Consider the following 25,932-nt stretch of genomic DNA (forward strand, 5'->3'; position numbering starts at 1 on the left):
TACAGGATTGTGATCACGTGCTGTAAATTTGTTCTGTTAAAATTTATTACAGTGATAAGATTGAGGACTTCACTATTTCGAAAATCTGATATGTCCACGTCGTATTCCACACAGACAGGTCTCGTGTCCAACCTCTCCGCTCCCGCGCTGAGTCACGTGATGAACAAATGGATCATTTACGCTTTAGGTGCAGCTGCCTTGGCGATCATCCTTTCCCTTTCAATTGCGCTTGGCGTTGTTGCGAATAAAGAGGACAGAAAACCCAACCACCAGGAGCTGGGAACCGCCAGAACTCAAAACTCTTATCCGCCACAAACTCAATCGTGCCAACCACAGGTAATAATATGTCCGGACTCAACAAGACCGGAACCAGAAGTGACGTCAGAAAGAGTAGCCACTACCTGTTCGGAACAGTATGGAGCACACCCAACTGACCTACAAGTGGCCAATTGTGTTCTAGAGAGTTACCCACTGATTGACGGGTAGGTGCATAGATATATCACGGACCTAATTCAGTTCTATTGATATTTCCTATTGACGTTAGCACGAAATAGAGTTACCTCTTATTGGTTAAAACATTGAGAGTTATTGGTTGTAAACATTGAAAGTTATTTAGTGTGAACATTGGGGGGGGGGGGAGGGTTGTATTCGAATAAACATCGAGTTGTTGAGGGTAAACATTGAGGGGGTTTTTGGGGGGTGGGGGTATTGGAGTAAGCATTGAGTTGTTCGGGGTAAACATTGAGGATTTTTGGGATAAACGTATAGGTTGTTGGGATAAACATTTAGAGTAGATGAGGTAGGCAGTGAGAGTCCTTGGTGGTAAAGATATTGGGGCTTGTTGGCGAAAATATTTAGAATTGTTCGAGGGAAATATGGAGGGTTATTGTGAATAAATATTTAAAGTAGTTGGAGCGTTCTTATGATAAATATGGAATGCAGTTGGGGGTAAAAATGAGAGTTCTTGGGGTTAACATTAGAGGTTGTTGGGTTATATATGCATGTAACTATTTATATGTATACGAAATTTCTTGGTGGGGGGGGCATGTTTTAAACAGAGGGCTTATGGCGGGTTTGACCGGTCGACGGGGGATGCTTACTCTTCCTAGGCACCTGTTCCCACCTCTGGTGTGTTCAGGGGTCCGTGTTTGCCCAACTATCTGTCGACAGGGGATGCTTACTACTCCTAGGCACCTGATCCCACCTCTGGTGTGTCAGAGGTCCGTGTTTGCCCAGTTGTCTATTTTGTATTGCTTGTAGGGGTTGTGAGATTGATCACCGTTCGTTGTATTCACCTTTCATATATTTATCATGGATGTCGAAAAGTTGTTATATCCACAAAAACCAATACAGGGGAACCTACACTGGTGTAATTTCCCCCGTATATCATACTCCTCCTGGGCACCTGATCCCACCTCTGGTGTGTCCAGGGGTCCGTGTTAGCCCAACTATCTATTTTGTATTGCTTAAAGGAGTTATGAGATTGATCACTTTTCGTTATCTTCACCTTTCATCATATATAATTCACTGAAATGTCATATCGACATAGTATACGAAAAACGGTAACTATTATTTTCAATATCCATATTTTCTTTTTCCAAAATAGATCTATATTTACGTTTCAATGGAGCAAAGGGCGATTACTCCGAATGCACCTCAAATGTTGGTCAGTGATACGGTATTGATTAGTCAGCAACATTTTCATCATTGTTTGATGTCACGTGGTTAATGTCCTTTAATTGACAAAGCATTTTTTTGCTCTACATTCATGTCGTGTGAAAGGATAAGAAAGAAAATCATTGTGTGAAATTGTCATTTGTATCAAAACTAGCAAATGACTAGAAACTAAAATTGCATATTACATAATCTTACTGTTTACGATTAATCGACTAGTTTTAAATCAGTGAATTTACTATAATAACTACAAATTGACTAGTTTGAGTTTAAAAACAGGCCAGCTGTAGTCACATGAAACAGATTAATTCATCCAATAAAACATGTGCAAGTGTTAAAACACGCTAACTACAGCACAGAGGTGGTGCACAAAAATCATGACATTCTTAGTAGACAAAGTATCAACAATACACTAAAGTCATAAAGTATGATTCAGAGGGGACTGTGAAGTCACCCCCTCCCCCTCCCCCTCCCCCCACACAGGTAGGAGATTGTATATTCACATGCCTAGAACGTTCACGTAATGAATTATTTATCATACCAAATCAACAGTTATATTCGAAGTTTTCATTAACAACAGATTTATAAACTTTGAGATACTATATCAAGTAATCAATCTTCTAAACAAATAATGTATATACCCCGTAACAAAGCTTAATCTTATTTAGATAGTGAAGAAACCAATCTTCTAAATAAATAATTTACATACCCCGTAACAAAGCTTAATCTTATTTAGATAGTGAAGAAATCGTCTTTAATGCCATTCAATAAAATTAAAGTCACTTGAATTAAATCTGAAAATTTATGTCTCTCTCATAGAATCCATCAATGTACATGTATGTTCATCATCGCTTACCAAAGGTTTAACACTTTCTCCTGTAGTTGTAGAGAAGAGGGGTGAATTGTAAACCCGATGACTGGTGAAGATGATGTATATTTCATATTACAGGAAGAATTGGAAATAGTCTTAATTTAGGAAGTTTAGAATTTCAATACTTTTTTCAAGGTGACTTTGTTGCAATTTATGTACGAAGTACAATCCGTTTCAAATCCAGAAATTTTAGAGCGGGGGAGGGGGTATAAGGTCAGAGGTCTGGGTAACACAGTAAACGAGGGGGATGGGGAGTTCGCCGGCGAACCTTCCGTTCGTTGTAAGTGGTGACGTATTGATTGAGTATTGCTTAACGTCCCTCTCGAGAATATTTCACTCATTTGGAGACGTCACCATTGCCAGTGAAGGGCTGCAAAATTTAGGCCCATGTTCGGCGTTTACGGCCTTTGAGCAGGGATGGATCTTTATCTTCCCACACCTGCTATGACAGGTTCAACGCCTTTACTTGGTATTCGTCCATGTTTATGATTTAACGATATTTTCTTACCTTTTTTATACGCCCGCATAAAAATGCGGGCGTATTATGCTATACCGCTGTCGTCCGTCTGTCTGTCTGTCCCTTTAACTTTGTCTTCGCAACTCCTCTTAAACTTGATTTTGATGAAACTTGGTACAAAGGAAGATCATAATGTGGAGATGTGCATATTGTAAGGGGAATAATATCCAATGTTTTTTTTAAAAAGAGTTGTGACCCTTCGACTTAATTTTTCCTATTCAAAATACTTTGTCTTCGCTACTCCTCTTAAACCCTTTGGGGTATTTTTATGAAACTTGGTACAAGAAAAGATCACAAAGTGGAGATGTGCATATTACAAGGGGAATGATGCACCACTATTTTTGAAGGAGTTAGGGCCCTTGGACTCAGATATATTTTATGCAAGTACATTTTTGTACCCTGTCTTCGCAACTCCTTCTAAACTCTTTGGGGGATTTTGATAAACTTGGTACAAAGAAAGGTAAAGATCACAATGTGGAGCTGTGCATACTACATGGGGAATACTGTCCAATGTTTTTTAAAGGAGGTGTGGCCCTTGGAATTAATGTTTTCTATTCAAAATACTTTGTCTTCGCAACTTCTCCTAAACCCTTGGGGGATTTTAATGAATTTTGGTACAAAGAAAGATCACAATGTGGAGGTGTGCATATTACAAGGGGAATGCTGTCTAGTGTTCCTTAAAGGACTTACGGCTCTTGGATTTTATTGGGGGGTTTTCTATTCAAAATACTTTGTTTTCGCAACCTACTCCTAAACCCTTTGGGGGATTTTGATGAAACTTGGTACAAAGAAAGATCACAATGTGGGGATGTGCATATTACAAGGGGAATGTCGCACCGCTATTGTTGAAGGAATTGGGGCCCTTGGACTTAGATTTATTTTATGCAAGTACCTTGTCTTCGCAACGCCTCTTAAACTCTTTGGGGGATTTCAATGAAACTTAGTACAAAGGAAGATCACAATGTGTAGATGTGCATATTACAAGGGGAATGCTGTCTTACTATTTTTGATGGGGTTACGGCCCTTGAACTTAGATTTATTTAATGCAAAGTGCATTGTTATTGCAACTCCGACGAAATCCTTTTGTGTATAATCCTTTCTTGTTCAAATTCCTGGGTCAATAATGTATGCGGCGAATCATGTACCAGTTTAGCGGTGCCCTATTTTACGTGAAGTTAATTGGTATTTGCATGAAACACCTCTTCTCGGGATAAATAGTTGACTGCGACAATATATTTTCATCTATTTAATTCGTAGATAGAATTCAATTTTTATTTCAAGATGTGATAAATTAACGACTTTATAGTGAAACTAAACTTTACTTGATGCATACAGCTATAAAGCTTTTTCATATCATTCAATATGATGAACAGAATATCAGAAAAATTAATTTTTTTTAAATCCCCGCTTTTTAAAAAAACAATATTGAGCAATTTTAACTTAAAAGAATAATGGGTTCAACTTTGTGTACAAATAATGAAGATTACGTGAATTGACAGAGAAGTGCATATGGAATGTGAGTGGAATGTAAAAGTCTAATTGAATATTAATTAATCAGATATTATGGAAAGTTATTTCACCATCATGAATCTAATCAAAGTACTGAAAAGCGCTAAGCTGACTTCATGATTGATTATATATTGTATAACGTCCCTCTCGAGAATATTTCACTCATATGGATACGTCACCACTGCCGGTAAAGGGCTGCAAAATGTAGGTCTATGCTCGGCACTTATGACCATTGAGCAGGGAGGGATCTTTATCGTGCCACACCTGCTGTGACACGAGACCTCGGTTTTTGCGGTCTCATCTGAAGGACCGCCCCATTTAGTCGCCTCTTACGACAAGCTAGGGTTAGTGGGGACCTATTCTAACCCGGATCCCCACGGGCCCTGACTTCATGAATTCTGTCTGTAATATTAATGAGCAGGAACAGTAAAAAAAAAAAAAAAAGTTCATGCGTTATTCTTTATTTTCGCAAAACTAAATAATACATTTCCTGTAAGGAAATAACAAATATGGATTGGAAAAAATGTCCTGAAACTTTTCAACATGTTGAAATATAAACTTTATATGATGTTGTTAAAAACAATGGTCACTATAATAATTTTGGTCCCACCCGAAACTAAAACCCTGTCCTTGGATCATGAAATTTACATTTTTGGTAAAGGACACCTGCTCTTTTTTTAAATATCTATGATCAGAATTTAGTATTAATAGCATTACCACCGCTGCGGTGGTCTAGAGGTAGTGTTCGCCCTGTATGCGGACGGTTGGGGTTCTAATCCCGGCCGCGACAGACCTAGGTCGTTAAAACAGGTAGTGACAATTCCATCACCAAACCCTCGGCATCAGGTGTGAATGTCACGGGTCCTCGGAGCTGGCCTTAAAAAACGGATGACCCGTGTCACAGTAGGTGTGGCACACTAAAGAACCCTCACTGCTCAATGGCCGTATGCGTCGAACAAAGGCCTAAATTTCGCAAACTTACACATAAACACTTTATACCCAGTTTGGCCCCCCCTCATCTTTCCAAGTCAAAGGTTACTGATCCGCTCCGCTCCGCCGCCCCCCTCCCCCCCACCCTGGATCATGAAATGCTCTACATGACTATGCAATTTTTTTCTCTTACAGATGTTATGTTGTAGAGAAAAATATTTTTGGAAATGTCAAGTTTTCTTAGAAAATGTGAAAACAGTTGTAATGGTAATTTTCGGTTAAAAAAGTGTTCAATTGTTATTACGCAACTAACTTACTGTTGTGTTCCAGTTTAATAGTGTATTAAATATTTTTTAGAATACAACTAAAATGAAACAAATCAATAGTTTGATACATATATGTATGTCAAATAATGATAGAAAGGAACAAACAAACAACTGGACAAAAAAGAAAAATATACACATAACCACATACAATAACTAACAAGTGACACAGATATTCATGTCAAAACACACCAATAATGCAGGTCTATGAAACACTTTACATCCATTTCATCACCTCACCAGAAATCATTTAAATACATACATAAACATGCATCTGTATGACTTGTACTACAGAATCCAGTGCATAATTATCTGTATATAGCAATCAAACCATGGAAGTGGAATTATTTCTTGTAATCAATAATGAAGTTGATTTCAATTCAAAATCAGGTTGGAGAGAATGTGAATCCATGTACATGTATAACTGAAAACAAAATTTAGGAAGTTATTTAAAAAAGATGTTCATCATACATGTGCAATATTAATAACTCTGAAACTGAATGCTGTGTTATCAACAAGAGTGGAAAGAAATCATTTTTAACATGAAAGTTAGTGGAAGAGGATATACTAAATCGAATATGATAAATTAGACAAACATATATGCACGGATTTACATTTAAGCATTGTAGTGATTGTTTGTTATATGTAAATCTAAAAAAAAAAACCCACCCAAAAACCTTCAAGAGTTTGTACACAGGTACATTAAACACTGTACTCATCAACATGTGTATATTACACTCCTTGTGTAAAAGCTCATATTCATATTGCAAAGGAAACTCACCTGTTTGTCTGAATGAGACATAATACACATTGCTATTGTTTGAATTTTATAAAACAGTTCTTTATATGAAAATGCAAATCACATTAGCAAACAAGAGGCCCATGGGCCACATAGCTCACCTGAGTCACCTTGGCACATATTTGAAGATTTTTCCTATATATTCGCATGTAAAACTTTGATCCCTATCGTGGCCCCAACCTACTCCAGAGGGCCATGATTTTTACAAAATTGAATCTGCACTAGGTCATGAAGCTTTCATGTAAATGTAAACTTTTCTGGCGAGTGTTTTTTCAGAAGGAGATCTTTAATTATTTTCCTTATATATATGTATGTAAAATTTTGATCCCCTACTATGACCCCATCTTACTCCTGGAGACCATGATTTTTACAAACTTCAATCAGCACTATGTCAGGAAGCTTTTGTGTAAATGTAAACTTCTTTAGCCCAATGGTTCACAAGGAAAACATTTTTTTTTTTTAAATTTCTATTTATTAGTTATGTAAAACTTTGATCCCCTATTATGACCCTATCCTTAACCCAGGGGTCACGCATTTAACAAACTTGAATCTGCACTACGTCAGGAATTTTTCATGTAAATGTCAGCTTTTCTGGCCCAGTACATGTAGTTTTTGAGAAGATTTTTTCCTATATATTTGTATGTAAAACTTCGATCCCCTATTGTCGCCTCATCTTACCCCCGGGGGCCATAATTTTAACAAATTTGAATCTTCACTATGTCAGGAAACTTTCAAGTAAATTTCCACTTTCCTGGCCCAGTAGTTTTCGAGAAGATTTTTAAAGATTTCCCCTATATATTTGTATGTAAAACTTTGATCCCCTATTGTCACCTTACCTCACCTCATCTCAGCTTTCAGCTCAGATGAGCTAAAAAGCATAAGATTCGCAGCTTGTGTAGGAGTTCTAATATGAAAAAAAAAAAAACGTAACAGAAGTGACTCGTAATAAATATATAATATTTACAACATGTAAATGTATAAGCTCAATGAGAATCCCAAGCAAGGCACTTAAAATTTACAAAAGTAATTTTCAAACGGTAATGTTCAAACCGCTGTTAGAAATAATGAAGAGGCATCACGCCGAAAAACTAAATGCATTTTTTATATGAAAAGATCGTTCAACGAAAACAAAATGTGGGGACAGGGAACGACAGAAAAAACCATGCCCCCTTCCCATCCCTCATCCTTTGTACGTTCGGAAATACAGGACTATCGTTGTCAATTGTTTGTTTGAAGTACAAACAAATTGAAAACACGATTACTTTTCATTGTGTGTAGCGTGCTGTGGACCGCAAACCATTTTACTTTTATGCTTGACACAATGGCAATGTTTATCAAACACTTGTTCTAACTATATGTATTTCAGTAAACAGCCCTCGTAAAATTCCAGGGGTTGTTTTGAAGACTTGAAACCGGGGCATTGTCTTCCGTAATCGCAGACCTATAATACTATACCTTTTGTCTTTTTCCTCCCCCAAGACCATTATTTTCAGTCTCATTTTTGAAACTAAATAACGATATCAAATTTGATTGTGTTAACGATGATTCTGAAGAATATCTTGGTCGTTTAGAAATAGTAAGGTAAGCCTAAGTTACACCGTTGCATCCTCTAAATTCCTGCATGACCTACTAACATATATGATCGGGGGATGTGTAATCAGTTACGCAATATCGTCCCTCCGAGACACCGATCTCTGTCTTTCGCTGTCAAAACATAATCGTGTACAAGTTCTTTCTCGTTCACGATCGACGCGGATCAGTTAATTTTTTTTACTGTGTTGCACACATTTTTGCTGTGTCGGACAAAATTTTTACTGAGTCGGGAACAACATTCAAAACACAAATGGAAAACCCTCATGACTCGTGTATAGCTTAATGTTGTGGCTTCTATTATAGATTGCACCATGCAAAAGTATTGATTTTCTTGACCTCTAAGCGTTATGCGAAGGTAACAATGCAAAGGCATCCTAGCCAAAAAGGTTTCATGTACAGATTCCTATTCATTTTTAGATTTTGAATTACTTAATAATAACTTTAATTATTATAGACGCAGATTCAAACGGGGATTTTAACTGAAGAATGACATGCTTCTGCGTCTCACTTTCCCCCCGAATGAGGACAAAAATGTCACCTTTTTATACATATTTTATCCACTGTCTAACGAACTGTATTTCCGGGGAAAATGCCCCTGCGGATACGAATGTTATCCCCGTACTAGATCGGTTGCAAAATTACGACTACTTAAAAAAGACTTGTTTACTACAGCGATGCATAAATTTGCCTATAGGTGGCGATAAACCGGAAACGTGATGACGAAAGCAAAATCCAACTGGCGACAATAAACCGCAGCTACGCTTAGTGCTTTAAAAAGCAATAAAATCATTTAATCTATCTATTTAGCAAAGGAAACATAAGTTGACATTTTGTTCACTACATTTACCGATTTTCTAATTTCGATTGTTACACACGAGGTATACGTGCTCTATATGTCAATCAGCGGACGTATGCTGCTTTTAACTAAATTGGTCGCGGCCCATGGGGAAATGTGTATTAAAATGCACATTGAAAACCCCTGAAATTCTTTGGCGTGTGGTTTGATTTTCAAACTTAAGACGAATTGTCTTGAAAGCAACAAAATATTTGTGTGCGGTTTTTTCATCGATGTTTGATTTAATTTACAACTGAAAGTCTGAAAAAATTTAAATTACATGACTGGCTGTTTTCATACTAAAATGATTAAAATGAATTTGCTGTCGAGCTTAGAAGTTTTATCATGAAAGTGGGCAATGAATGCAGTCACTCTAACATTGAATGTGGCGATTCATGATATCTTCTGTTTGCTTCAAGTTGACGCTAACACAAATCAGTTGATACTACTATCATTGCCCATTGTTTGATTTCCCGTTGTGGACACGTTTGTACATGTACATGTATAATTGAATTTGAAAGGTCCACGTAACTGCTGTAGGATACCCAGAAACCACAATTTCATTTTTTATAAGCCCAAGCTAAAGCGTGGACTTTCATTCCGCAGGGCTCGTGTTTTTTACCTGTACTATATATTGTGATTGGGTGATATTTTGTCTGCGTGTAGGAATTTTTGAATATTGTGAAATATCGCTGTTGACATTGAATTGTATTTCTAGCGATATTTTGGTCGTTTTTCAATTAACATACTCAATTAACCAAAAAGTAAAAAAAAGAGTAAATTTTACAGAAATTATGCATTTAAACGTGTGATACATAAACGGTTTACGAACTATTTGCTGCTGGCGCTGAACATTGCATCTGTTTGTAAAGAAGTGCTAAGGTCCACACCACTTTGAGCCGAGTGAAAAAAATCAACTCCCAAACATTAATCATTTACCACACAAATTTTCAGAAAATTAGATTTAAATTTATTATTTTTTTTTTTACACAAGGCATATAACTCTTCAAAAAGTCTCAAGTGCAAAAAGGGGAGCTTCTAATCATTTACCAGTCATGTGAATTTGATCTACTTCACCTATTATAAACATTTATGTTGATTTAAATCCATCAAAATTGTTCATTATACTGTCGTTATACATTGAATACCTTAAATACAATCTGTTTCGTTTTCATTTCAATTAGTTGTTTTTCGTTTCGTTTCAATATATTTCGTTTCGGTAGGTCTCGTTTCGCATTTTACAGGTATCCGAATAATTGCGCTAAGTAGAAACTTTGTCCTAATTGCTTATCTTACTAGTAGATTTCAGACTGATTCGCAAGTATCAGTCGTGACCTCATTTTTGTTTCGCTAAATACCATACTTCCTCCACAATATATAATACCAATCTTGCTATCATTTGCATACTTTGGTATCTGTTTAATGTTCAGGCTGATAAATTAATTTAGAGACAAGCACACCAGTAGTCCGACAGGTTGATAGTATGTATAACAGCAGAATGTACTCGTGAATATTTTTCAATCGAATAGGAATACAGGATTGTGATCACGTGTCGTAAATTAATTCTGTTAAAATTTCTTAGTGATAAGATTGAGGACGAGTTTATAGAAAGTCTTTTTTCAATCATTTCACTATTTCGAAGATCTGAAATGCCCACGTCGTATTCCCCGCAGACAGATCTCGTGTCCAACCTCTCCGTTCCCGCGCCGAGTCACGTGATGAACAAACGGATCATTTACGCTTTCGGTGCAGCTGCCTTGGCGATCATCCTTTCCCTTTCAATTGCGCTTGGCGTTGTTGCGAATAAAGAGGACAGAAAACCCAACCACCAGGAGCTGGGAACCGCCAGAACTCAACACTCTTATCCGCCACAAACTCAATCGTGCCAACCACAGGTAATAATATGTCCGGACTCAACAAGACCGGAACCAGAAGTGACGTCAGAAAGAGTAGCCACTACCTGTTCGGAACAGTATGGAGCACACCCAACTGACCTACAAGTGGCCAATTGTGTTCTAGAGAGTTACCCACTGATTGACGGGTAGGTGCATATGTATATCACGGACCTAATTCAGTTCTATTGATATTTCCCATGCACTTTGGTAGAAAACAGAGTTACATCTGATTGGTTAAAATACTGAGTTATTGTGGTAAACATTGAGGGTGATTTGGGTAAACATTGTGGGATTTTGGGTAGAAGTTGTTGGAATAAACATACAATGTAGTTGCTGTATTTAATGAGAATCCTTGGTGGTAAACATTGGGTCTTGTTGTGTTAAACATTGCGAAAGTAATTGTTAGTGGTAAACATGGATGTTATTCGGGAGTGGGGGTGGGGGGTGGGGATGAATGTTCTTGGGTAACCATTAGGGGTTGTGTTTAACTATCTATATGTATACAAAACTTTTGGAAAAAATCATTTCTAAAAACAAAGATATTAGAGTTTACTACAGATAAAATCGAAAATGGCACATGAGATCTTCCAAGGCGGCCGTTTCACTAACCGATCGTAGACCGTAAACGTGCGATTACGTTTGCGATCATTTTGACGCGCATGCATACGAGTGTTTCACGAAACCTTTTGTAGTCGTAATACTTACGATTGCGATTTATGTCTGATGTTTTAAAACTATTTTCTCCATGGAGGTAGATTTAAAATTAATCCTACCATGGAAAGAAATATTCATTCATTATTTCCTCATGGTTTTAAAATAATGGAAATTTTGAGCCCGATCTCTAATGTAACGTAAAGAAAATTCCTAGAATGTGAAAACAATTGATAAGATAATTTTTATTAACTTTCATGTAAGTTAAAATTGGAAAACAATAATATAAGAAATAACATAAAACACCTACATTTTGTAGAATTTTAAATGCCATGTATCGATCTGCTCAAGTGAGTCAAGTTTCCATCAATGAGTAAATTAAATTCAAAGGATTAAAAAAGATATAAGAAAATGAAATGATATTGATAAAATTCGACAACCAACGTTTCAAACCATGAATACAGTGCATATACATGCATTCGTTTAATCATTGTTGTAAAATACGCTATAACACTAATGACATATCTATTCACTTATTTGTATAAATTTCAAACAAATCATGGACTCACTTTGTCCCTTAAATGCCTTGAAATTTATTTTTCCCATGCATTTGTATTTTACATTTTTTCCCGTGTAGGCATGTAAGCATATACTTCCGGGTTTACGTGATGATGCATAATCCAGATCATTTATAAAAAATCAATATATGCACCCAGGGGTGCATGAGCTGAGTTGCATGGGATACATTGTAAAGTCAGGAATGATGTGGCATATTTACAATTGTGAAAAACTAATTTCAGTTTTAAACTTTTCGAGTTACTGTCCAGAAACCATATTTGTCTGAAGTTTTCAATCTATTTTCGGTCACTGTGACCTTGACCTTTGACCTATTTTCTCCAAAATCAATAGGGGTCTTTCTTACTTGGTACATAACAATATCTGTAAGTATCATTTGATTCGGATTTACACTTTCTGAGTTATCATCCGAAAACCAAATTTTTCTGAAATTTTCATTTTATTTTCGATCACTGTGACCTTGACCTTTCACCATTTTTCTCCAAAATTAATAGGGGTCTTCCTTACCTAGTATCCAACAATATATCAAAGTTTGATTTGATTAGATTGTAAACTTTTCGAGTTATCATCCGGGAACCAATTGTTGACGCCCGCCCGCCCACATCACCAAACCAATAGCCGAGTTCAACTTCGTTGCAACTCGGCTAAAATTCATTATTGGTATTGCACTTTATAACAAGGGGTCGGAACTCCAAGGGTCCAATAATAACCCATCCCTTTTCTGTGTATACATATACTCACTGTCATATAGGCCTATTTTGTATACATGATTGTTTAATTTCTAACGACCTTCATAAAATTAAAGAAATATTCAATTTGCAAATTGGGATTTTAACCCCTCTCCCATTACCAAATCATATTATTATCATATTTTCCTAATTAAAATTGTAATGTTTATCATTCGAATGTGCATGTATCATGCAGTTAGTCAGTTGCATCAAAGGTATTGATCCGACGGAAAAAATAGCCGAGTACGTCGAAGCGCAACGTTTCGGATTTAAATCAACTGTTACTAAAGAAACTTAATTTCTGAACATGTCTATGAGAATTTTAATGTCTAGAATTCTGTCTAATGTTAAATACATGTACACTAACGGTGATGCAGGCATATGTAGCAAAACGTCTCTCCCTCCCCCATTACTTTGTAACAACTACTGTCGTTATTATTATATGCAAAGTTCATATATTGACTAGCCCCCCCCCCCCCCTCACTTTTTAAAATATGAGAGTAAAGCGATGCATTACAGTGATCAATCTCATAACTCCTATAAAGGTGAAGATAACGAACAATGGTCAATCTCATAACTCCTATAAAGGTGAAGATAACGAACAGTGATCAATCTCATAACTCCTATAAGTAAAACAAAGTAGAGAGTTGGGCAAACACGGACCCCTGGACACACCAGAGGTGGTATCAGGTGTCTAGGAGGAGTAAGCATCACCTGTCGACCGGTCACAACCGTCGTGGGCCCTGTATCTTGATGAGGTAAACAGAGTTAACCGTAGTCAAAATCAGTGTACCAAGAACATAAATAATTCGCTGAAGTTTGTCATATTGACATCATAGTTTATCAAAAAAAAAAAAATAAAATGAAAAAAAAAAAATGGAACAATCATGTTGACTATTCATATTTTTTCAAAATAGATCTATAATTTACGTTTCAAAGGAACAAAGAGCAATAACTTCGATTGTACTTGCAATGTTCAGTGATACCTAAGAGGATATCGATTGGTCAGTGACCTGTTCTTTGTTGTTGAATGTGGTGTGGACCGTGGTTAACTTTCAATCCAAAGTTGTGTGTTACGACATTCTTTAATTGACAAAGCATTAACAATGCATTGGAAATATTCATATCCAAAATTTGCCCAAAGAATGTAAGAAACTCAATTCTGATAATTTGCAGCCTGTTTTTGCTGTACATGTACATTACCATCGTACGAAAGGATAAGAAAAAATAATTGTGTCAAATTGGCATTTACCTCAAAACTATAAAATGACTTGCAACTAACATAGTATATTACATAATCTTACATAACAGTTAATTGGCTGAGTAATGGACTCATTAATTAAACTAGGAAAATTGACTGATAACTACAAATTGGCCAATTAGAGTTTTTAAAAACAGACGGACTAATCACATGACACACAGTCGCCCACAAGAAGGTGAGGAACTGAGCCGCCACAATCTTGTCAATCACTCTAAAATGCCACAGTAACCTCTCCTACATTTTCTATTTGACTGAGACATTCTTAAAATGACTATAACGAATATGTGTAAATCTCTTTATCCTTTCGAGAGAAAAAATTGCCGCTGATATGAAAAATACATTAATCCGTCATGCCCCACCAGCTTTTATTATTATCATTACTGATAGATTGTGAGAGTGATGACTGCAAAAAGTCACAAATTCTTCATATTGAATTTCTAGTTGAATGTTAATGTTGCTAAAACTCAAAGCATTTTCAGCTGGTAATTACATGTATCCTGCAGTATACATTTCTTCTATAATTTCATTGAGATTTTGCACGGATGTTGACTAAATACAGATAGGTGTATATACTTATATACAATTATGCAATTTGTGTGCGAGTTTTTCTATATGGGACCGCCGTGGTGGTCTAGAGGTAGAGCGTTCGCCCCGCATGCGGAAGGTCTGGGTACGAATCCAGGCGGCGACAGACCTAGGTCGTTTAAATAGGCAGTGACAGTTCCATCGCCAAAACGCTCGGCATCAGGTGTGAATGTCACGGGTCCTCGGAGATGACATTGAAAACGGATGTCCCGTGTCACAGGTGTGGCACGCTAAAGAAACCTCACCGCTCAATGGCCGTAAGCGCCTAGAATAGGCCTAAATTTGAAGCCCTTCACCGTTCTTGGTGACGTATCCATATTAGTGAAAAATTCTCGAGAGAGACGTTAAACAAGATATAATAAATTAATTTTCTATATGGACGCTTTCGGACCGGAACACCAGAGTTAGTCTCAACACAGACTTCTGGTGGAGAAAACCTCATTTGATAATAGCCACTTTAGATAAATTAGTACAGGTCGATATGTATCAATTCTTCACGATAACAATCATGTAGTATGTACATGTGTATTTCAAGTAACCACTGGATTATGTACAACGTGCTCCTAAAACGTGATCCTGCATAATTTATATAGGCTCTCGTATACTCAATACAGTGGTTCCCACTGTCCACTACGACACACTGGCAATTCCGATCTAATATTTTAATCCCAAATATTTCTTTATGATATTCAAACAATAAAACATTGTACAATCTGACACACTGGCATCTGACACACTGGCAATTCCGACCTAATAATTTATTCCAAACATTTCATTGTAATACAATAAAATCCCGTACAATCCGACTACTGTATATCCCGAATTCCGGTACTACTGTGTCAACACAACATTGCATTTTCACCCGGGTAATCCGACATAATTATAGGGATTGTTTAACGTACTATGATTAGCCGCAGGCCAGGTAAACAGGTCCCTGTTTTGTTCAAGACTCCAGTCGGTGTAATAATCCAAAGTTAATATATGTTTATATGCTTATGTACACAATAGATCAACTGTGCAGAAATGAATTTAGACATAACAAAGACTCAATTAAAAAAAACCAACAACCATTGATTCTTTTTTCTTAACAATAAAATATACCGCTCTGTATATCTCCGTTTACCTGATCAAGATATAGGGTTTATGGCGGGTGTTACCTGTCGATAGTGCTTACTCCTCCTAGGCACCTGATCCCATCTCTGGTATATCCAGGGGTCCATGTTTGCCCAGCTCTCTATTTTGTATTGTTTATAGGGGGTTATGAGATTGATCACTGTTCGTTATCTTCACCTTTCATATTGTACATATATTTATCATATCAATATTATATTTATAAATTATACAATGTAAAGAATGATGATAATTGAACACCTTTTTTATTGATTACATATACAAGTCAGCTGAGGGGAAAATATTAAGCACTATATATGTACATGTACTATGAATTTGTTGAATCCTATCCATCTGACACTGATTTTACAACATAATATTCAACACTTGAGTAATCCGATACCCTGTCTAAACCAACATATTATTTCCCACAGTACGTCGGATTAGACAGGTTTCATGGTATTGAGATAGTGAGGTTAGATACATGTAGTTAGAAGAATCTGTGCATTCACCACAGTTAAAATACCTCGGCAACGAAGCAGAAAATTGCAGAACCGCTCCAAAGCGCTTTTTAAAATCACCAAAGTATAAACGCATAAATGTAAAATTTAATTTGAATACGACTTAACTCATTAATAGTTCATAAGTCCTCAGCATAAAAAAAATTCAAAGACCCCCTCCCCCCCCCCCCAAAAAAAAACCCAACAAGATTGCTACGCGTAGCCATGTCCCCTACCGTCGCAAAAAAGTCCCATAACTCTTGTAAAATTTGTCGAAGCACAATGACGGCGCAGTATGATCAACTACATATGGTGACTAACAATCCTACACAATTTGAACGAAATCCGTTGAGCGGTTTTGGAGGAGTTGTGTCCACAAAGTGTTCTTATCGTTTAGTATGTAAAAATTTAACAAAGTCCCATAACTCCTGTAAAATTTGACGAATCAAAATGGCGGTGCAATATGATCAATGACATATGTCGACTAACAATCCTACAAAATTTGAACAAAATCTGTTGAACGGTTTCAGAAGAGTTGCGTCCACAAAGTCAGATGGGACGGACGGACGCCAGTATTTCTATGTCCCCTTCCGCGTTGCGACAAAACATTACTGATAGTGTAAACTGATCACTTTTCAAATTGACTGCCATTTTATCGGACACCGCCATCAGAACACCCACTATTTTCCAAAACGAATACTTACCTAATTTACAAAGAAGAACCGCCCACGACCGTATCAGGAAATAGAAAAACTTTTTTCCAAGACCGTTAGACGGCGTCGATGGAAAAGTTTGACGATTTCCTGCGGGTTCATTTACCGGTAGTATTAAAAGAACAGACATAAATACTCTCTGCAGTGCTGGACTTCCGGAAAGGCATGGAAGCTTCCTGTTGGTCGTGGTAAGAGCCTGAAGTACACACTTTTCTCACTTCCGCTGGACAAACGTTACGTAAATATTAGCATCATGATTACGTAATACTAATAACAGTATATATTTACTGACAACTACTAAATCAAATTACATTATTTCTAAAAGATTTTTTTTTATTTTTTAGGTAAATGCAAACATACAATTTTTGTGATTTCTCCCCTGTGGTTTCTCCCTGGCGATCACTTCCGCTGGACAAACGTTACGTAAATATTAGCATCATGATTACGTAATACTAATAACAGTATATATTTACTGACAGCTACTAAATCAAATTACATTATTTCTAAAAGATTTTTTTTTTATTTTTTAGGTAAATGCAAACATACAATTTTTGTGATTTCTCCCCTGTGGTTTCTCCCTGGCGATCTCTAGTGCGAGATCAAATGCAATCACTAAATACACACGATGTCAAAACTACCTGTCTTCATTGGAAGGTATAGTTCCTGAAATGTTCTACACTCAAGGGTCAAAAGTATTTCTGTACTGCTAATTTTTACTACATAATTCATTGAATAACACAATTTTTAAAGCATTGATAAAATATTTCTACTGCAGCTATCGCCATAAAAATTTCACAAATCATGCATAATCACTTAAGATTTAAATCTGTTATTGTTATTTCTTTTCTATATATGTTACACTTTTCAATACTCACTAGAATAATCATGTTGTAAGAATTATTTGAAATGAATTTTACATGTTTCATATTCATTAGTATTTTTAAAAATCTATCTTGTAATTAATAAATCAACCCACAAAAAAATAAATAAAATAATAAAAGTAACCAATGTCATTGATCTTTGTATTAATCAGACTGGCATCGGAACTAGAAATACGAGTCAGTATAATAGAAATGTATTACATACCATTCTATGTTATATACTGTCACAATCGCTGAATGTAATTTTTGTATTGATTCAGAACATGAGGTTAGCGTAATTATATTTTCCTCCCTCAAAACAGTAGTATGGCCTAAATGGGAAAACATGATAAAGAAAACATCTACGTCAGTTATATTCCCCACTGCATCTCACAGTGGTAGGTGCTCCTGTGGTTAAAATTGTGGTTGTCATTATTAAATGAGTTATACTTTTAATACCTAACATCAATAATAAAAAAAAAACCCATTTTGTTCAAAAACCGTGAACCAATCCCTTTAAATCAATATATTGGTTCATGTATCTTCAAGTGTATTCAATAAGTACAACTATTATGATAAAATCACTACTATTGACAAAGATCAATTTATTTTAAGGTTCGAAGGGCCGACAAATCGCTATCCTGTGTGAAGGATCAGCGGCAGGTAATCCTAATGCCAGCCCACAACGTGATCCTGGCCACCGAAGGAAACTTTCTCCAGAGGAGGGTAAAGTGGTGGAACTTCAAATGAAGTACTTTTCGCAGGAAAGATTTGTGCTTCTTCACAAACAGAGCAAGTTTGTAGTTGTGATTATAGATGAGCAGAATGGGAAGCAGAAGGGGAAACAAAGTGGTGGCCACTCAGACTGACAATGTAGTGCGTTTAAGGACTCTTGATCAAGATCTCACAGCAATTTGGAAGAGATACGTGGTATTCTTCTGGGAGGGTTGGAGAATTCTTTGAAAATTGTAACAATGTAATTGACATCGTCTGATGGGCAGCTGCTAACACCTCAACATCAGTCAGGTTATCCATCGGTAACACTTGTTCCAGTGGAGGAGGCAGTGCTTTAAATTCCTGCGCGATATGAAAATGTCGCATCCCCAATATTGATCTCAGATAAGTGAGAAGACGCAGAGGAAGGACGAGCACATTTCCACCTCACCACCAGACATTTTCGCACCCCAAGCAGTTCCATGACCCCAACAATGTCGTCACAGCCATCGCCTGGCAGTCCATCTCCACCTGCGAAAAAACATGTATTTGAGGAGAGGTTCTGAGTATTATGTGAGTGATTATGTTCTCAAGAAAGACCCTAAGCCTAGTAGTAGTGTGGGGGAATGGTTCAGAGTTCCTCTTGAAGGAAGTTACCCACAGGCTGAACAAACAGTCTTTAAAAGAAGAGATGGCTCTAGAGGTGGAGTGGAGTGGAGCCCGCATAGACCATGGAGGAAATAAAGGACATCACATCATTATTCCGGGAGATTACGAATTCCGAATCAGACGTGAAATACGCACATTAATAAATCTAGTCCATTTTCTGAGAGCAATTTATGTGGATTTTAAACCAAAAGCTTTTCAGAGACGATAAGTGGATTATAAGAAATTTCTTTGGAAGAAAACCACAATCTCCACGCAGGGAAAGATGTCGCAAACATGCTTACGGGGTTGTCTGTGGAACGAACTACAAGGAGTTCACCAAAACTGTAGACAGCACAAATAATTAATGGAATCCGATCTCTTGAACGTTAAAGTAACAAGAATAGATATGGGTTACCCCATATTCAAGATATTCGACTTTTAATTTACTTGAATTTTCACTATGCTCAGCTGAGCTCTAAGAAAAGACTGCACTTGTTATGAAACTGGTGTATAGTCCTTCATGTCCGAAGCAAATACCGTCACCAGTCTTTTGTCACTAGCAAACAGTGCACACACCGGTGCTTGCAAGACATATGAAAAAATGGATAGATGGCACAAATACGGTACAAAGATATTTATGCTTTTTTGTCGAATGATAAAGAAGGAAATCAAGGAAGTTGGGGATTAGCAAATTTATTGAAATACAGCAGAAAAGTATAGCTTTAAAAATACTACATGAGAAAGCGTATACCTATTAATACAACTTATTGGGGCACATACTTTGTGCAGGCTTAATATTTGCTAAAAATGATCATTTTTATCACAAAATTTCCCTATCAAACCAGTCTTATTTCATCATTCTTCTCACATTTTCCCTTTTATATCTGTATGGAAATTCAACGCAAAGACATGAAATTTTTTTTTACCATGTAACAAATTAATGTGAACTTTAGAATGGCAAAAACAAGAAGGATTGATGTAATCTACAATTTCTCCAAATTTTGTGTATGGTATAACCTTAACAGCAAAGAAAATGTTAAAAAAAATAAATAGACATGTATATGTCACACTGAATACATTGCAAATATCTTCAGACTGGCGACCTTCACCTTTTAATTGTGGTCCGAATCCAGATGTTGAGTGTTGTATACGCATTCCGTCACTAAACAACGGGAAAACCCCACATAAATTAATGATTAACATTCTCTCTCAGAAGAAATTGTATGATAATTAACGAACAATATTCATCAAAGTAATATAATTAATGCAATAGTATATAGAATCAATCGTGAAATTTTTTTCAATCGAAGAATGACCTATATTTCGTGAAAAGACTGAGGAGGCAGCTAGCGTAGGAATATGAACACTTCTTGTATACATTTCTAGGGGAAAAGTGATTTTTCTTAAAAACATTTGACTTTAATTTTGTTTTCTCCCACGTATTACATACACATCGATATTCTATACATTTGTTGTAATCCTGTATCTGCTGATCATGAATGGAACTATATTTTTTCAGAGCAATTGTGTGAAGAGTACCTGAATCCAGTAATATATCTTGAATAGACAGTATGCACTGATCGAGTATATTAAAAATGTGGCCCGTGTACATCTGACAGGGTGTATGTACGTTTTTGAAAATCATACACATATACTTTATTTATAAGTTCTAGCATGCTATATCCATCATTTTATCTTTATTTTGTGTTATTGACATGTAGTTACCTAGGTTACTAGATATACTGATGACGTTTCATCTAGTAACAATACTAATTTCCATTCATACTTCTATTTTACTTCAAAACTGGAAGGCCATAAGTTCAAGCTCCACTCGTGACATGGCCTCGTCAAACCTAAGACGTTAATATCGGTAGTGACTGCTACTTCGCCAAACGCTCGGCAATCACGGATCTTTCGAATATGACCTTTACAACGGAGGTCGCGGCAGGCGTTAGCACGTTAAAGAACCCCCAATGCTATGGCCCTGGGGGATAAGCATGGGTCTACATTTGTGGTACTTCGCTTACAGCTGGTGACGCCTCAATGTGAGAGAAAAATTATCGACGGGACGTAAATCAATCAATCATATGTCGATTCGATATATCTCAGTCAACTTGAAATAGAAGAAAATAGCCTTCCACATAGGCTTCCCACTTTTATCATACCGATTGTTAGACCGTTCTTGGCACACTGATTTTGACTACGGATAACTCCGTTTACCTGATCAAGATAAAGGGCTCACGGCAGGTGTGACCAGTTGGTGGGGAATGCTTACTCCTCCTAGGCACCTGATCCCACCTCTTGTATATCCAGGGGTCCGTTTTTGCCCAACTCTCTATTTTGCATTGCGTATAGGAGTTATGAGATCGATCACTGTTCGTTATTTTCGCCTTTCATTGAACAGAGGTGTTTACGGCAAAGTAACAATTCAGCTTTATGACGAAAAAAAATAATATCCGTTTCTCCATCGTCAACTTCCCATATTTATGTTGCAATATTTTATCATTAAATGAATATAGTGTTTATGTCTCTGGAATGATTTGCTGGGCGTTCTGCGTATGCGAAAAAGTTTTAATCGAGGGAAGCTACAAACAAATAAGTTGATGTTACAGGGGTCTCGTTTATAGTCCGTATTTCGCAAATTTCATGTTCGTTATAATGATCTAATTTTCCAAAGCTATCTATCAATGGGTAAAAAAAAGTTGTCTGACGTGTTTCATACCGATTGTTGGGCCATTCTTTTCACACTGATTTTGACTACAGATTACTCCGTTTACTTGATCAAGATATAGGTCAAAAGGGGATCCCACCTCTGGTATGTTCAGGGATCCGTATTTGCCCTTCTTTTAACTTTGTACTCTCTGTGCGATTTATGAGATTATCTTCAGTTATTCATAGAAAACATTTAAAAAAAACAACCCCAAACTTAAACGTTGTAGGAAGGACATACAGAAACACCATCATCATATGTACAAAGAATGTTCTGTGTATTAAGAAGGGCTGAACTCATTTAATATGAAATTAAAAAGAAGTTTGATCCATGCTACACGTTTTATATTTTGTGGGACAGTGTACATTTTCTAAAGTTTTCTGGGAGTAATAAAAATTCAAAGTTTTTTGGCAAGGTAGGTTAGTCCATGAGCTGTCTCCTTGATATCTTTGGGTCTGCGTACTAGCTTAGCTTGGGATTATGCAAATGAAGAAACAGTCCAAATGAATTGCGGACACAAAAATCTTGTCTTTTTTCTGCTTGGGGTAAACAAAGTCCAGTCTTTCTGCAAAACATCTTTAACATTTCTGTCAATCTGGAAGACGGTCCTCTATTGTTTCCAGGATGAATGATGAAAATGATTTTTCACAGATTATGCAGTTGTTGGGTTCCATTTTGATTCAATGATCTGACCGATTGCGGTAGCTCAGTGGTAGAGAGCTCCCTTCGTAATCGGGAGGTCGTGAGTTCGAGTCCCGTTCGTACCATGGCCGAGTCAAACCTTCACTGCTACGGCTCTGGGCGCTAGGCATAGGATTACAGCTCGTGACGACTCAATGTGAGTGAACAATTCTGGTTGGGTCGTTAACCAAACACAAAATAAAGCATTCACTATGATCTGGCCTATTGATTAATACATGAATTTTTACAGCATGGTATATTTTAGTCACGAGACATAATGATCTGGTCAATTGATGATACATTAACGTTTAATATATTCACTAGACTCAATGATCTGGTCTATTGATAATAACTTAATGTTTATCTCAATGGGGCGGTCCTTCGGATGGGACCTCCAAAACCGAGGTCCCGTGTCGCAGCAGCTGTGGCACGATAAAGATCCCTCCCTGCTCAATGGTCATAAGCGTCGAGGCCTAAATTTTGCAGCCCTACACCGGCAGTGGTGACGTCTCCATATGAGTGAAATATTCTCGAGAGGGGCGTAAAACAATATTCGATCAATCAATCAATCTAATTCACTAGACACACTGATCTGACGTATTGGTAATACATTAATGTTTAATCTATTCACTAGACACACTGATCTGACGTATTGATAATGCATTAATGTTTAATCTATTTACTAGACACACTGATCTGACGTATTGGTAATATACATTAATGTTTAATTCATTTACTAGACACACTGATCTGACGTATTGGTAATATACATTAATGTTTAATCTATTTACTAGACACAATGATCTGACGTATTGGCAGTATAATAATGTTTAATCTATTTACTAGACACACTGATCTGACGTATTGGTAATATACATTAATGTTTATTATATTTACTAGACACACTGATCTGACGTATTGATAATACATTAATGTTTAATCTATTTACTAGACACACTGATCTGATGTATTGGTAATACATTAATGTTTATTCAATTCACTAGACACACTGATCTGACTTATTGGTAATACATTAATGTTTAATCTATTTACTAGACACACTGATTTGACGTATTGATAATACATTAATGTTTAATCTATTTACTAGACACACTGATCTGACGTATTGGTAATACATTAATGTTTATTTGATTCACTAGACACACTGATCTGACTTATTGGTAATACATTAATGTTTAATCTATTTACTAGACACACTGATCTGACGTATTGGTAATATACATTAATGTTTTAATGGTCCGGATTTCCTCACAAATGAACATCTTATACACAGTGGAAAAATACTTGCTGAAAAATTGTGTCTACTATTTAACGCTATAATTAAAGAAAAATACGTACCTGAAATCTTCAAAGTTGGAAAAATCATATCTATATACAAAGGTAAAAATAAGGATAAGTATAACCCTACGAACTATAGAGGGATTACGTTGACATCTGTTGTGAGCAAATTGTTTGAAAAAATAATACTATCAAGAATTGAAGATGGTTTCATAAATAGTGGTATATCATTTCCTCATGAATTACAATTTGGATTTAGGAATGATCATGGTGCCGTTCCAGCATGTTATGTTTTAAGAGAAATCATTAGTTACTATGTAGACAAAGGTTCTCCAGTGTTTTGTGCATTTTTAGATAACGAAAAAGCCTTTGATAGAATTTGGCATAATGGTCTTTTATATAAATTGTATCACCTTAATATTGACACAAGACTATGGCAACTTATAAAAAACTGGTATGATGACAGTAAATGTTTTGTATCATTCGGTGGTATAAACTCCAAACATTTCAAAATATCACAAGGTGTAGGACAAGGTAGAGTCCTCAGTGCATTTATGTTTCTTGTGTATATAAATGATTTGTTACACGAAATATGCAAAACTAACGATGGTCTTATATTAGGTGATATACATATTCCAGGTATTTTATTAGCAGATGACACTGCTTTATTAAGCAATTCACCAAGGTCCTTACAATGTTTACTAAACCAGGTAGAAAAGTATACATTTACTTGGAGACTTCATTATAATCCATGTAAGAGTGTATCAATTGTATTTAACAAAACGTACAAATGTTCTGTATTTTATAGCATTACTCTTTTTGGTAATGAAATCCCTCGGTCTGATAGTACTGTTTATGCTGGTTGCCTTCTACAAGGAAATATGAAAAGTGATAAAACTAGCGGAACGAGTGTGTAAAGCAGCAAGATCAAAAATTCACTCATTATATTCTATTGGTGTTAATAACTCTGACATCCATCCAGCTGTTTCATCAAAAATATGGAAACGTGTCGTGTTACCCTCTGTCCTCTACTCTTGTGAGATCTGGCCTTCATTAACACTTACGGACACACAACATCTTGAATATATACAAAGGCATTTTTCAAGAATCATTCAAGGATTTTCTAAATTTTCCCCATCACTTTCCAGCATCTCAAATATTGGACTGTGGACCATACAGGGTTATATAGACCAGTGTCGCCTATTGTTTCTAGGCAGACTTCACAGATCAGACAAAACGTCTGTACATTATAAAGCTTATAAATATCTAGTCGATGCTCAGATATCTGAAAAATATTTTTCAACCAAAATTATGTTACAAACAGCAGAAAAATATCAAGTTATTGACTTATTCAAAAACAACAGTGCCACAGTTTTTAACAAATGTGATTTTTCCAAACTTGTTATTAAAGCAATATGGGCAACAGAAGAAAGGCAATGGCTTGCTTCTCTTTCTGTGGACACTGATATGTACTTTTTCAGGAAAATACACACAAAGCTGAGGCCTAATAGATTATGGCAAATTGTTAAGGACGACCCGTCCAAAAGATTGTTGATTAACTTTTTAGTACAAGTGTCTTCAATGAAAATTGTTTGTAAATTGTGTCCATTATGTAATAGGAATACGCATAATCTTAATATGCATCTTATGCTAAGTTGTTTTAACCTCTTGGAAGACAGAGAAACTATGCTTGAAAATATTCTACAAATACTCAGTGTAGAAGAGTATGCTTTGTTTGAATATCAAGATCATGAATGGCAATTTTTATCTTTAATCGGTTGTGTTCAAGGTACAAGCTTTGAAAATATTTCTTATGCAAAATGGAAGCAAATCATGCTAACTGTTGCAAATACATTGTATAAAAATAGAGGTTTTTTTGTCATAGACTGCCGTAATCTGTAGATTATAATCATTAGTTTCAAATATGTACATACTATAAATATGTTTTTT

General features: G+C 36.2%; 1 protein-coding gene and 1 long non-coding RNA gene across 2 annotated transcripts in view; one reads left to right on the forward strand and one right to left on the reverse strand.

Annotated features, from left to right (window-relative positions):
* Positions 1-5,884: 5,884 nt before the first annotated feature.
* Positions 5,885-11,753, reverse strand: LOC130050939 (uncharacterized). The gene is made up of 2 exons (XR_008799328.1): positions 11,652-11,753; positions 5,885-6,248 (listed from the first exon to the last, which is right to left on the reverse strand). It is a non-coding gene; the product is annotated as an uncharacterized LOC130050939 (long non-coding RNA).
* Positions 10,503-25,932, forward strand: part of LOC125666815 (dipeptidase 1-like) — an 85,990-nt gene continuing 70,560 nt past the window's right edge. The window contains exon 1 of the mRNA XM_048900110.2: positions 10,503-11,092. Within this exon, the coding sequence (XP_048756067.2) occupies positions 10,701-11,092 (392 nt within the window). The 5' untranslated portion in view covers positions 10,503-10,700. The remainder of the gene's footprint in view (positions 11,093-25,932) is intronic.

This window comes from Ostrea edulis, chromosome 10 (assembly GCF_947568905.1).
Source record: "Ostrea edulis chromosome 10, xbOstEdul1.1, whole genome shotgun sequence".
Lineage (NCBI taxonomy): Eukaryota > Metazoa > Mollusca > Bivalvia > Ostreida > Ostreidae > Ostrea > Ostrea edulis.